The sequence below is a fragment of the Sinocyclocheilus anshuiensis genome, unplaced genomic scaffold, assembly GCF_001515605.1.
Source record: "Sinocyclocheilus anshuiensis isolate Anshui unplaced genomic scaffold, SAMN03320099.WGS_v1.1 scaffold739, whole genome shotgun sequence".
Lineage (NCBI taxonomy): Eukaryota > Metazoa > Chordata > Actinopteri > Cypriniformes > Cyprinidae > Sinocyclocheilus > Sinocyclocheilus anshuiensis.
In genome coordinates this window covers 825,301-840,157 of record NW_015551105.1, presented here as the reverse complement: position 1 = coordinate 840,157, position 14,857 = coordinate 825,301, and the positions used below count along the sequence as shown (strand labels likewise).

General features: G+C 33.5%; 2 protein-coding genes across 2 annotated transcripts in view; both read left to right on the top strand.

The window, feature by feature from the left end:
• The window catches only part of LOC107662850 (otogelin-like protein), a 31,262-nt gene extending 30,675 nt beyond the window's left edge, over positions 1-587 (top strand). Inside the window, exons 47-48 of the mRNA XM_016452964.1 lie at positions 328-432; positions 517-587. Coding sequence (XP_016308450.1) covers positions 328-432; positions 517-587 — 176 coding nt within the window. The remainder of the gene's footprint in view (positions 1-327; positions 433-516) is intronic.
• Positions 588-983: 396 nt separating this feature from the next.
• LOC107662911 (otogelin-like protein) lies at positions 984-10,350 on the top strand. Its single transcript, XM_016453041.1, has 11 exons — positions 984-1,070; positions 1,183-1,287; positions 2,227-2,267; positions 2,382-2,445; positions 2,542-2,720; positions 3,141-3,245; positions 4,547-4,666; positions 4,752-4,797; positions 7,202-7,273; positions 8,896-8,975; positions 9,173-10,350. Exons 2-11 carry the CDS (start codon positions 1,191-1,193, stop codon positions 9,371-9,373), a joined length of 1,005 nt encoding a protein of 334 aa, XP_016308527.1. The 5' UTR covers positions 984-1,070; positions 1,183-1,190; the 3' UTR covers positions 9,374-10,350.
• Positions 10,351-14,857: the final 4,507 nt, after the last annotated feature.

The following is a 14,857-nucleotide window of genomic DNA, read 5'->3' as shown; positions in this document are numbered from 1 at the left end:
TTTTTTTTTTTTTTTTTTTTTTTTTAAGAAATTAGTGTTTTTACTCTGCGATTGTGTATAAATATAAAAAACATTTCGATTTTTTCTTTCTGTTTGAATTTTTTTTATCCTGTTTTCCTGACCCCTTTCACTTTTTAAATATGTTTATTTATTTTATTTACCTGTTTTTGTTCTTGCCATGAAAATGGCCTTAGATGCCGACATGGAACAAAACAACCAAATGAATAACAAAACAAATCAGATATGCACATTAAAAATGTACAGTATTTTTCTTCCAAGAAAATGAACCAAAATATGCATGACTAATGCTTGTGTCTTTGTGTGTAGAATGTAACCTCACCATCTGTCAGAGTGAAGTGCCCAGCTGTGAGAATGGAGACAAGCTGGTGATTGGCTACAGCGCTCTGTCCTGCTGTCCCGAATACAGATGTGGTAAGAGCTCATGTAATCCTTACTCTGATTGGCTGTTTATTTGGTCAGTGGACAAAGGTCAGTCTTCTGATTGGTCTCTGCTAGAATGTGATCCGCTGGCATGCCAGAGTGTTCCTGCCCCGACCCAAGTGTACATTATTTGTGTACTGTTTTGAAGCATGTATATATAATTCATTTTAATTATACAAAGATACAGAAAATACACATTATGATGCATATAATACACATAAAATAATACGCACACACACACACACACACATATATATATATATATATAATTTACTAAAACCTAAAGACCTAAGCATTTGATAAAACATAAGATTAAAAAATTATAATTAATAATTGTGTACTGTTTGAAGCCTGAATATAGTATATATAATACATTATGTATATTCAATGTATATAAATACACAAAGATATAAAATTATTTATAATGCTTTAAAATATACATTATAATGTAAAACATACATAAACATAAAATTCGCCTGTGATATTATGATGGCATGCTATAGTAATAATTTGCATATGTTTTGCAGTGTGTGAGTCCTGTATTGAACCTATACCAGTGTGTCTGCCTGGAGAGATACTGGCTGTGGATGTGAACACCACTAATCACTGCTGTCCACAGTATCATTGTGGTAGTTGTAACAAACACACAAGCAGTCACTGTCCTGAAGTGCCCCGTCATTTTGTGTTTCGTAATGAAAGGAGAAACATGATGTGTTTAAAGTCTGTGTCTTGATCTTTCAGTGTGTGATATGAGTCTGTGTCCTGAGCCCAGTGTGAGTTGTGCTCCTGGAGCTGTGTTGGTGCAGAGACCCGTGCCGGACAGCTGCTGCCCAGAGACACACTGTGGTACTGGACACATGCATGCTTGCCTAGATATCTAAACAGTGACTTCCCTGTGACTTCTTTTTGTTTTGAAGATAATCAAGATAATTATACTTACTACAGAATAACCCTTACTCAAACTCTCAAATTCACCTTTTGACATTTTAGAAGGCATTATTTTGTCCCTTTATGTACTATTATTCCTTTTGTGGATGTTTATTTTTTTATTTTTTGTAGATTTAGAAAACTTCTGTGGATATTTTTTTCAACAGGTCTCTCGTAATTATAGCTAAACTAAAACAAGTACACAGATACAGAAATATTACACTAAAAAGTACGGGGCTATTGCCATGAGTACAGTGTAAATCGGATGATAATCATAGTACACTACAGTTAAAAATGTTGGAGTCTGTAAGATTTTTAAAGGAATTATTATTTAGCAAGGATACGTAAATTGATCAAAAGTGACAGAAAAGACATCTGTAATGTTACAAAAGATTTCTGTTTCGAATAAATGTCTATTCATCAAATTTCTATTCTATTCATAAACTTTCTATTCATCAAAAAAACTGAAATCACGACGGTTTTCAACATTTATAATGATACAAAATGTTCCTTGAGCAGCAAATCAGCATATTAGTATGATTTCTGAAGGATTGTGTGGCACTGAAGACTGGAGTAATGATGCTGAAAATTCAGCTTTGCCATCACAGGAATAAATTATATGTAAAAATATATTTAAATAGAAATAAATAATATTTCACATTAAAAATAAATGCAGCCTTGGTGAGTAGAAGAGACTTAAAAAAAGTAAAAATCTTACCCACCCCAAACTTTTGAACAGTAGTTTATGAATCCAGTAGTTAATGAAGTTCCATTTAATGCCATCACTTTAAAATGTTATTGCCAAAGCATTTTTGTATACTTACACACAGTTACATTTGTAACATTTGTTGTTTTTAGAATGTCAGTGTCACAACGTTACACTTCCTGTCTGCACTGCGGTGAGTGTTCTAAAATGTATTCTGTTTGTGTGAATATTGTGTATATAGTGCATTTTGTTGCCATAGTGAATTCTCCTGTAACCACCGTATTATACCGTGACCTTTGTGTTAAAGGGTGAAGTGAGAGTGGAGGAACCAGACCCCGACGGCCCGTGCGGATGCCCACTGTATCACTGCAGTAAGACTCAAACAAACACTCACACACTCCAAATGCCTCACTATTCAATCAAACTGAAACGTGTTTATGTGTCTCTGTGTGTATGTGTGTGTGTAGAGAAGGCAGACGTCTGTCTGTTTCAGGGTGTGACGATATTGAACCCGGGCCAGTCTATGGTGCAATACTTTGAGAGGGAGCTGTGTTACATTGTTCAGTGCCTCACACATAAAGACCCCAGCACTGGGTTCTATGCCATGGAGGTCACCACTGCCAACTGCTCTGAGAAGTGTGAACCTGTAAGTCACATGACTAATTCAGCTTTCAATATATGTATTAACAGATACTTCCCCATGTATTAAAAGTTGCATGATTTTCCATTACATTTATGAACATTTAAAAGGCACATATCATGAAAGGCAAAAACAAATAGCTCTTTTAATTAAAATATTTCAGTGTACAAATATAGACTTAGGTTAGTCAATCATAACAGAGGTGATCTACATATAGATGTCTTAGAGAGACAGTGGAAGACAGTCATGTAAAATTAAATTATATTGGATTCAGAAGTGAAGATTATGGCCCATTTTTTATTTATATATTATATTATATTATATGTACATTATTACATTATTTTCCCAATATTATGTGAATTTTTTTGTATTTATTTTTTTCTTAAATATTTTTTTATGTTTTGTTTTATATTTTTGTTACTACAGCATCAGGTTTATGTCCCATCATCTGATCCACATGTGTGCTGTGGCTCCTGCAAAAACATCTCATGCTCATATCCCAGTGAAAACGGGACTACAGAAGTATTTATGGTAATCTGCACTCACCGTCTGGTACTTTTTGTTAACCTTGTAAAGCCTGACATATGAAATCATAGTCAGAAAAATCTAGTTTTTTGAAATGGACCAGTTTATTGAACCTTTAGACAAAGTATTCAAAACAAATCTATATGCATATATGTTTTTTTGTTGAGTATCATATTTGAAACATCAGGCTTTTATGGCACATATGATAGAGGAGAATATGGAGCTTATTCTCGAGGAGGAAAAAACACCTACATTTAATTCAGGAGCAAAAATGTGCAATTTGGTACAGTTGCTGATATTCATATGACAAAAAAAAAAAGAGAAAGAAATGCAGCTTGTAATGTGAATCAGTGAGATCTTTATAACAGTACAGCAGACTACTCTCATAAATTGCATATAAATATTAGTTGTCACTCTATATTTTGCAATAATATGTCTTATTGGATATATTTAAATGCTTAGTTTTATGATCATATAAAATACAAAGATAATTGACATATGTACAAATAAACATTCCTCAAAAGGCTGATATGAATTTTTGATGCATTTAAACATGATTTGTCTGAAAAATTATGAACCTAAGTTACTTCAGTCCAGTAAGTTTTCATCTTGAAATATTACTACAATCTAAAAGTTATTTTTATGTTAACTTTATAACAATGAGTAAAGATTTCACAGCAAAAAGACACGTGAACCCTGAAGAGGAACGTTTTTACAATTATATACTAAAGATCCTTTTACTTGCTACAAAAGTATAAACTATATACAGATTTTGATCATGTTGATAATTTAGAGTCCACAGAAATTTGCATATTAAAGGGGTCATATGATGTTGCCAAAAAGAACATTATTTTGTGTATTTGGTGTAATGAAATGTGTTTATCTTAAGAATATCTCTTTGGGTTTGAGACTTTAGTCTTTGCAACTTTAGGGATCTTATCTATTCATGAACAGCTTGTAACACTCCAAAGAGAAAGGAAAACTTGAAATCGCATCATATGGCCCCTTTAAATATGATCCAGTAGGCTGTATAGGGTTAATGTAATCCTAAACTTATCCTTGAAACAAAACTTTCTGCATTAAAAAAAAAAACATTATTCACTGTATTTGTGAACATTTCCCTCTTTGAGGATGTGCACAAATGGATGTCAGATATGCTGGGGGCATTTTTCAGCAAATTTATCCCCAAAAGTATTGCTACTAGGTCAAAAACACACACACAAAACCACATCATTGTTTTCAGGAAATACGAAAAGCCTGAGCTTCTAATGCATTAACCTGATAGTGTATGTTGATGTGGTTTGCAGGCAGGAAGCTCATGGGTGGCTAACTGCACACGCTTTGACTGTATGGAGACTGCGGTAGGCGCAGTAGTTCTGGCCTCTGGAGTAGTCTGTCCTCCTTTCAATGACACAGAATGTATTCAGGTCTGACTAAAATCAGTGCATTCCTTCAGCTTTTTTGTAACTGTTTGTGCTGTTATGCTTCTAACCTCAGTGCTTTGTGTTTCAGAATGGAGGAGTAGTTCAGACGTATGTGGACGGTTGCTGTAAGACATGTAAGTATGTGTGTCTGGGGCTGGCTGTGCTTTCTGGGAATGCTGGGGGCTGTTTGGAACAGCATGATGGAGAAGCAGTGCTGGGCTTTACTAGCTGCTGGTTGCGTTGTGGTTAGATGCTCCCTGTTGTCCCGGGGGAAAAATGAGCGCTGCTGTACACATCTCACAGGCCTCTTTCATTCTTTTCTTCCAGTTTCAATTTCATGTGCTTTTCCTTGTTCTCAATCCCTCAATGATTGTATATGCCGTGATCTGGGGAGAGCACAAAACAAAGTACTTACAGGGTTTTTTGTGATGAAATACTAATGAAAGCCAGATTGCTGTACTGTTGTCCTCTCTATGCGTTCTTAACTTTATCTTTGTCTTTTGTGTAATCTGTTGCTCAGGCTGGATTTCGTGCTATGGGATTGGTGTTTGTGGTTTTTAACTGCCTCTTCACAAAGCTTGGTGCTTTACGTACAGTATAAACGGGTTCAGATGAATAACTTTCGCAAAGCTTGAAAGCTTGAACTACATTAGTAAAGCAATCAGACTCAGTAGGTACAGTAATAACTTGTGTTTGAGTTATTAAAATGGGTTTTTCAGTGGCGCATGGTTCAGTTTTTGATTAGTGACATCAAATGATGATATTTATGCAAAATCTGGGTTCTCACAGTACAAATAATACAATAAAATCTCACAATAAAATCTAAAAACATGTTACAGAAACATAATGAACATTTTCGTAGTCAATATGAAATTCTGCTTGTGTTTAGCTTGACATTTTGTGTGAATTCGTTGTTAAATGATTTTAAAAAATCCTTTTCCAGTTGTCTTTAATAACTACTAGAAAAATCATTGAAAAGTCATGGGAATTAATAGGTTAAAAGGTGTGGGAACCCTATATTTTGCACAATAATTAATTGAAATGCACAAAAACAAATATCTACCAAATATTTGAGCATTTATTGGCTTGGGTTGCATTTCATAAAAGTGTAAGCCTAAGAAAATCGATATATTGGTCTATCACTAATAATAACAAAAACATTTTAAAAAATTTTTTTAAATACATTTTTTGTATTTATATATACCTTGCTGTTCAAAATTTGAGGTCAGTAAAAGTTTTCGCAAGAAGTCCCTTATTCTCACCAAGGCTGCATTTATTTGATCAAAAAAGTAAAACAGTAAAACAGTAATATTGTGAAATATTGTTACATTTGAGAATAACTGTTTTTTTTTTTTTATTTTAAGATAATGGAAAATATAATTTACGATGAACACATACCCTATATTTTGCACAATAATTAATTGAAATGCACAAAAACAAATATCTACCAAATATTTGAGCATTTATTGGCTTGGGTTGCATTTCATAAAAGTGTAAGCCTAAGAAAATCGATATATTGGTCTATCACTAATAATAACAAAAACATTTTAAACATTTTTTTAAAATACATTTTTTGTATTTATATATACCTTGCTGTTCAAAATTTGGGGTCAGTAAAAGTTTTCGCAAGAAGTCCCTTATTCTCACCAAGGCTGCATTTATTTGATCAAAAAATACAGTAAAACAGTAATATTGTGAAATATTGTTACATTTGAGAATAACTGTTTTTTTGTTTTTTTTTTAAGATAATGGAAAATATAATTTACGATGAACACATGATCCTTCAGAAATCATTCTAATATGCTGATTTGCTGCTCAAAAACATTTATTAATATCTATTGGTTAATAGAAAGTAAAAAAACAGCATTTATTTGAAATAGAAATCTTTTGTAAAATTAAGAATGTCTTTATTAATATCTATTGTTTAATATTTAATATCTGTTTAATATCTAGGATTCTTTGATTAATAGAAAGTAAAACACAGCATTTATTTGAAATATAAATCTCTTGTAACATTATGAATGTCGTTACTATTACTTTTGATCAATTTAATGCATCCTTGCTGAATAAAAGTATTCATTTCTTTCAAAAAATAAAAACTTCTTACTGACCCCAAAACTTTTGAATAGTCGTGTATGTATTTTGTGCATTACTTTAAAACCAAGGAAAGCACATTGGAAAATGCCACTTGAATCTGTTCTTAATAAAGTCTTCGATAAGAGCCAGTGGTCTTGATTACATTGGCATGGCATGCTAGAGGGACTCAGGGGTGATTTTGAGGAAAAACTCAACATGTCTGGCATGTGCCTTTGCTGGCTATATTTGCTTCCAACAAACTGGTATGTATTTTTGTGTAAGCGGTGGGTCTGTGCATCTTTTTACGCTTGAGGGCACTTGAGGGCACAGGTTTGTGTGTGTTCGCATAGGTTTGGGGGCTCTTGCGTTTGTGCTGCGTGCTGGAAGCTTTACAAGCGACTTCAACCAAAGAGTTTGTTATCGACTTGTGAATTTGTGAACCTGCCCCTGTGTGTTTCTCAGGTGCTGGACTTGGTTTGTTGCCTTTTTCCGTTAGTCCAGTAACACCCACTGCTAGTACTAACTGTGATACAGGTACTCACTCATCTACTGAATTAACTTGATCTGTGTCTCTTAACATTGTGTGTTTTGAAGAAAATATTTGACACTTATCTCTTTCAGTCTTGCCGTTATTTTCTTTTAGTTTGAGTGACCTGATTAAGTATGTGAGACATTTGGCCTGTAATAGAAATTCTGTCATTATTTACCCTGCTGTTTCAAACCCTTACACTATTTTTTTTTTTCTGTGGAAAACAAAATTAGTTTTGAAGAATGTTCATGCTGTGGCTGCAAAAAAACGTATTTTTTATGAAATATATTTATTTTTTATTTTATTATATTTTATTATTAAAATAGGCTTCAATTTTTTTCATTTGATTTTACTAAAAAAAAAGTCTTATTGCACTGAAATGTAATCAACTTTTTTATTTTTTCAAAAATCTTATTTTAATAATTATTATTTTGTAATTGTTTTAGGGGGAGGGGGCTTGACAACGTAATGAACTATAATGAACTGTCATTGTATGGGAGAACAATGTCAGAATTTACATTTTTATTAACTGTTCCTTTAATACTCACACATGAACATCTGTATAACATTCAAACACAGACACAACTGCACTCATCCGCTGTCACTCCCACCATATCAAACACATAGCTGTGGAGTCTTGATTTATTTTCTGTTAAAGCCCCCTGATAAATCTTCAAAACCTGTCCTCCATTTCAACCCCCAGAATCTCTGTCAAAATGAATGAACCTGAAATTTATAATACTCACACTGCCCTCAAAAGAGTTGAATGCCTTTCATTTTATCATTGTTATTCAAACAAAAATTAGATTATTATGGGTGAAAAGTTCAGTTCTCAATGGTGCCACTTGATCAATGTCAGACAAATGTCACCATGGTAACTAACATGTCAATCAAGCAGAACCCCCAAGGTGCAGCAATAATAGTCACTGAGCCTGTTAATGTGCGTGTGTGTGTGTGTTTGACTCATTGTTATAACCACATTTAAAAAGATTAAACTGCACTTGGTTTAGCTGTCAAAACAGACCTCAGCTGACTACGTATCATAGATGAATTTTATGAAAATTGTGAAAATGCACTACCAAACATCGTTAAGCTCTTTTACATGTATTTTATTTTTTAATAATGTTATGGAACAAAATACTACATATATTGTAAAGTGCTGTATGAGTATGTTTAAAGTCAACATGAAAATGTCTTATTGCATGTTCCTGATCTTATTGCACATTCTTCCATATATATGTATAGTAAGTATATGCAACCTTTCTGAAATCAGGCCAATAATTATATTTTACTATTTTTTATAATGTAATACCAGTTAATGTAATGTTACAGCAGTAATAGGAAATAATAATAGTCAAATCCAGATGGATAAAAATGTACTGTTGACATGCTTTCTAGTTTTATTTTTTTATTTAATACATTTTAAATGTAATTTTTTTTAAATGTAATAATTTTTCATATTTTTTCTTCAAGTGTCCCATTACAGTAGTTAATTGGCTTCTAAATATTGTTTGAAGTTGACTTAAAACACATAATGTCATGTTTGTGTTTATTTGTAAGTCTCATTGTTTTTGTGTGTGTGTGTGTGTGTGTGTGTGTGTGTGTGTGTGTGTGTGTGTGTGTTTAGGCAAAGAAGATGGTAAAACCTGTAAGAGAGTCGCCATCAGGACCACCATCAGAAAAGATGACTGTAGAAGTAACGCACCTGTAAGTGTGAAAGAACACCATGAACACTACGAGCACTATGATCCTTATTGTTACAGCTATACATTCTGTTCTTTTCTAATTTATTCTGATTTTGTTGTGTTTTGTATTTGGGACTATTCTCTATTCTGTTCTGTTCTATTTTTGTTATGTATGAAATACAGCAGAATAGCGTCATCTCTCTTTATTTTTCTCTTCAGGTGACTGTGTACTCATGTGATGGAAAATGTCCATCTGCCACCATCTTCAACTTTAACATTAACAGTCATGCACGTTTCTGCAAGTGCTGCCGTGAGAACGGCCTCCAAAACCGTATCATTCAGCTGTACTGCACTCGAAATGCCACTACGGTGGACTATTACTACCAGGAGCCGATGGACTGCTCATGCCAGTGGAACTGATTCCTTGTGGACTGTGTGCAGTAAAGTTAAGATCTCAGTGAGAGCACTAGCTTGACACAGACAGGCCCGACTTCGACTGCATATACAGTACAGTATCTGTAAAACCGCAAACTACTAACACCATCGCTGTATCTGTTTGATATCTGTAATTTATCTGCAAGTACAGTAGGTTAATCAAACATTTATTCAAATAAGAACAACAAACTGCTGTTAAATTGGTGTATTGTTTAGATTTTAGTATTAACGTTTGTTAAATGATGAAATGACACGGGGAAGAGTATTATTAGAATCAATATTTAGTATTTAACATTTTAAATACATTTTAAAATCTTAACTTTTAACCAGATGCTTTATTTAAATGGCAACTTTGTGCTTTTTCTAACAAACAATGCATTTCTTATTATTTTTTCTTAATTACAGAGAAAATAAACAAGCCAGTCTCAAGCCCCGATCACATCATGATAAAGATATCTATAACGATAACTATAATAGCGTCCACACCAACACACATTTCAACATTGTTTATTATAAGCACGCTTTGCATTTTTGTCATCTGCCATCTAAATGCTAAAGCTCTTCAAAACAGCATGGAGTCTGACTGGCTGTCAATCAATGTTTTTATCGTTCATCATTCTGCAACGATGTTATTTCTCTGTGCCGTTAGCGTTATAGCTGTGGTGCGGATTGTAGAACAATTTTATCGTTACAGTTTTCGTCCTTTGTGTAAACAGGCCTTTAAGTAGGAATTTGATATTTAAAGAGAAATTCCACACAGTTACTTGACAGGCGCATCCATCACTCACTAGTTGTGTTGGCACTTTTAGTGTGCTCTGTCTGTGTCTAAGCTGTCTGTAAAAAACATGACGTGATGAACTTGAATTTCCATACTATAGCCATAATGCCAAAAATATGATTTCTGCTGCAAGTGAACTGAATTGTATAAGCTTAGCATATAGTAAACTACCTATAAACCTGCATGTTATTGTCACTGTTTTTTAAATAAAAAAATAAAAATGCAAAAAACTGTTTTTTCCATATGCACTGAGCAAATCAATCATTTAATTGATTTACCAAGCTATTTTGTAATATTCCATTCAATTAGCCACAGATTAGTATTCAGCAGATACGAATGATTTAGAAAACAGACTCAAATTAATAAAACTGCAGAAAAACAATTGGCATCTTGGCATCCATCACCGGAAGTGTAGCATCTTCACCCTGATCTAATTCCAGCAGTGATTTATTAACTAGACCAGCCCACGCATGACTTGAGTTGTATCCTGCTGAGTTGTGTTTTGCTTTCAAGTCAGGTGATTAAAATGTTGGAGAACTTCATCTCCTCCCTCGCGAACATCTGCTGAATCAGAATTCAAAGGCATGTTGCGAGTTCAGTACAGTGAACTCTCAATTTCCACAGAAAATAACATTGACTTATTGACTTTATTTGTTAAAGCAGCAGTGCATCGAAGCAGTGATATAAACATTAAAATACCCACTTCGAAAATAGAAATTTTACAAAGCTTTATCGCTCAAATAACATTAATGTAAGCTCTTTAACAAACATTTTTGCACATTTTTGCTTTTACATTTGCCCGTGTAGTACTGTATTACAACTTGCATTGACTCTGAAGCATTCCAAACATTACATAATATGTGTTAATGACTTATTCTTGAGAGCTAATATAAATAGTTTTGAGTTTTATACTCAGTGGGTGATGTAATACATGTAGGAGTGCGGGATTTTATTCTCTTAACTTTTAACGTAACTCCGCGACTGACCCTGCATGATTCTTATGTGCTTTTGTCGTCTTGATGACCTGTACTTATTTTGATTAGGTACAAAAAGAAAACATGGGGTGGATTAGAGGCTATCTGATCTGAATGAATGAGACGCAGCTGCTTTTGGGAGGAGATTTGGTTGAATCCTCCAGTGTGGGGTTTGTAATGTTGTAAGATGCTGGCATGGGCATCTGGAGTGGCAAGGGAGGCGTGTCCTCAAGGAATGTGGGGTATTTTTTTGTGTAAACTGAACTTAGCTAAATTCTTTGCTCTAAGATGCCACGGAGTGCTCTTATGACCACAAAGACTGTTTTAGGATGCTGCTGAAGTTTGACTGACCATACTATTGTAGTGTAAGCTATTATTACAGTGCAAGCTGCAAGGCTACAGACCTTAGTGTTTTGCTTTAAGGATATGGTGTCGTCTATGGACATTGGAATTATGGGATGGAGCTCCATGGACAAAGTTCTGGCATTGTTTTGGCAGCTACTGCACTTCTTTCAGGTAATAATTTATTCAAACTGTTATTGGATTGCATCATCTTCAAGTTAAGGAAAATGCATCTGCTGTAAATTACAGAAAGATATATGGCTTTCTGAGAGTTAAAGAGTTGCTGTTTGTGTTAGAAACGTTCTAAGCTGTAATAGTTTTTTAGAAAACTTGAACATGAAATCAAAATTGGCCCTGTTTGCTTTCTTAATAAATGTTCCTGTGCCATTATTCATTAATGCATGTTATTCCAAAGAGAAGATGTTTGTCTTTGCAATCTTTTATCACAATCTAATAACTTGCTTCGCATCTGAAATGCCTTTCCTTTCCGGCTGACGTCATCTAGGCCACAAATAATGTTAATTATTTGCCAATTATTTTGGTCATTGTTTTAAGCAATGCAGCCTAATTCTAGGCTGAAAAAGTGGCAAATAACAGTAATGTAATAATACTTTTTATAATTGGGATGCAAGTCCCTTTTCCATTTTTATCATCGAAATGCGTCACTCAGAAATGCAATACATGCAGAAGTTGTTTGCGAACATCATTTCATGTTGACTTTAAGGATAGCAGTCATATGAAATTAGTAATATTAAAGCTTGATATAAAAAGCTTGATCTGCCCTCAACCCTATGGATTTTTCTTTCCTCTTGTTGTCCTGCAGGCTTTCAGCCTTCCATGTTCCAGAAGTCCGTCCTCTGTCCATGTGCAGGTGGCGTTTCAGTGTTTTCCATCTCCGACAGATCACAGATCAAACACCATCCCTCTCACATGCTCACACACTCTTAAAATTAAAGGTTCTTTACTGGCATTGATGGTCCCGTGAAGAATTTTTAACATCTGTGGAACCTTTCCATTGGACAAATGTTTTATTTAAAGTTTCCATTGGCCAAAAAAAGGTTCTTAAATGTTCTTCACACTAAGGAAAATGGTTCTTTTAAGAAATTTCCCAGAAAGATTCTTTGGGGAACCCAGAATGGTTCTTCTATGTTATCTCTGTGAAAACACCCTTTTGGAACCTTTACTTTTAAGAGTGTGCATTGATAATATGTTTGATTAATTGAGCCTCTCCCCCTCTGTCAGCTGTTGAGCAGTACTACAGTGTGTGAAGATGTGTATGAGTGTGTGATGGAGTTCAGAGCACCACAAGTGTCTAAGAAGCTGGAATTCAGTCTGCAATCATACAGTGACACAGAACTACTGGATGCCAAGACTTTCCACCTTGGTAACGCTGAAGACAGAAGCTCAAACTACACAAATGCACATATTGTTTTGTTTAATTAAGTATAATTATATTCTTTGTTATTGAGATTCTGGCTGTGTTTTAATAATCTTTTTGCTCTGTTATTGTTAGTTCCTCTCATGACATCCTCTTTACGCTTGAATGTCTCATCTACGACTGCCGTGTTCAGCTGGCCTACATTAGATGATGGAGATGTCTTGGATGTGTGTTTGGATGAGCAGTGTTGGGTTGCTTCCCATTTTCAGCCATTCCACCAGGTGACAGGCTTACAGCCTGGACATCCTTACAATGTCAGTGTGGCAAAGAAAACATTCGTCCCTCATCTCCAAGTTAATGTTACACAAAGCTTGCAGCTGGCCATAAAGACAGGTATGTGCACAAACACATATGCTGAATAGTGTTGTTTTGTGTTGAGTTGCTTATGTTCCTCTCAAGTTGCTTTGAATAAAAGCATCTGCTAAATATGTAAATGTCTCAAAAGTACAGTTGTTAAGTCGAACCAAAAAGGCTTTTATTGGGCTTGGTGCCATAGGAGAAGCTTTTAAAGTTCCTCAAATAAATGTTTATTCTCCAATTATTTAGAAAATTACAACATTTATGAATGAAACTGTCATGAGATTTGAGAATTTTAGTGAACAACGACTTAATTTCAATCTATTTCTCACACAAAAACAGTTGTATGAATTTAGAAGACTTGGAATATAGTGCATATGGACTACTTTTATGGTGCTTCTTTGTAAGTTTTTTGAGAATATAATTCTATATCACAATAAAGACACATGGACATGCTGACAGGGTCTAAAACTAATTCTAAAACTATTAAAAATAATTCGTATTAACTGAAATTCATTTAAAATTAAATATAAATATTAGATGGAAACACTTAAACGGAAAACTGAAAATTAGAAATGTCTGCACTTAACAAAAATAAGTTGAAGTACAAAAATGACTAAAACTGAAATAAAAAATAAATAAAGCGAAATAGAAATACTGAAACAAAACGAATAAAAATGACAAAAGCACATAACAATATTATTAAAACTTAAACTAAAATGAAAACTGAAAATATAATAAATTTATAAATCAAAATATGAATAAAATAAAAAGTTATGTTTTTGTAATTTTTTTGACAATATAAATCATCATTCACTTTTGCTGTATGAAAAAGTGTAGCTTGGAGATCTGCTTTTGTGTAATCTCCTTTTATTCTCCTAAAAAAAATTGTAAAAAATCTTTCTGATTTAGAATGACAAACGCTTCAAGAAGATGAAAGCGTGTGTATATAGTTTAAGAACACTGATGTTGTGACTTCCTCCTGCAGGTCAGTGTCCCGTTGGCTGGCTTGCTGTGGGTTGCTGTGGAACAACAAGTAATTAACTTGTTTAACAGAATTAAACCAGTAACTTGTTTAAAATATTTCTTCTTGTTCAGAGAACATTCAAAAGTAACATTTCCATAATGTTTGCAAAATGATAAAATGGAATGTTCCCTTAATGTTCTAAAGTTTGCATAACAGTGAAAAAACATTTTTAAAAACTGTACGTTTTGTCCAGAGAACATTCAGAAATAATGTTTTTATAACTTAATGGGAATGTAGCAAAACAATCTTAAAACATATTTTTGTTAGCTGGGATACTGTACCTATTTTAATATTCAGAGTACCTTTGTTGTTACCTAATGCTTGCTTAATACTTTATCTAATGTTATTTGATGCAATTAAAAAAATTAATAACATTAATATTATAACCCTACATAACACTATTTTAACACTAATATTAAATGTAATCTTTTGCAAAGATCAAACTATCAATTTTTACATGGTACTTTATAATGTTGTGATGCCGTAGTTCACTTGACAAACAATTGATTCGTAGTGTTTTATTTTTAATGTATTTAGAATAGTGTATAGAATTTTAATATTAGCCATTTATCAGAATCAGCCAAAATGTAAATAAAAAAAATAATAATAATAA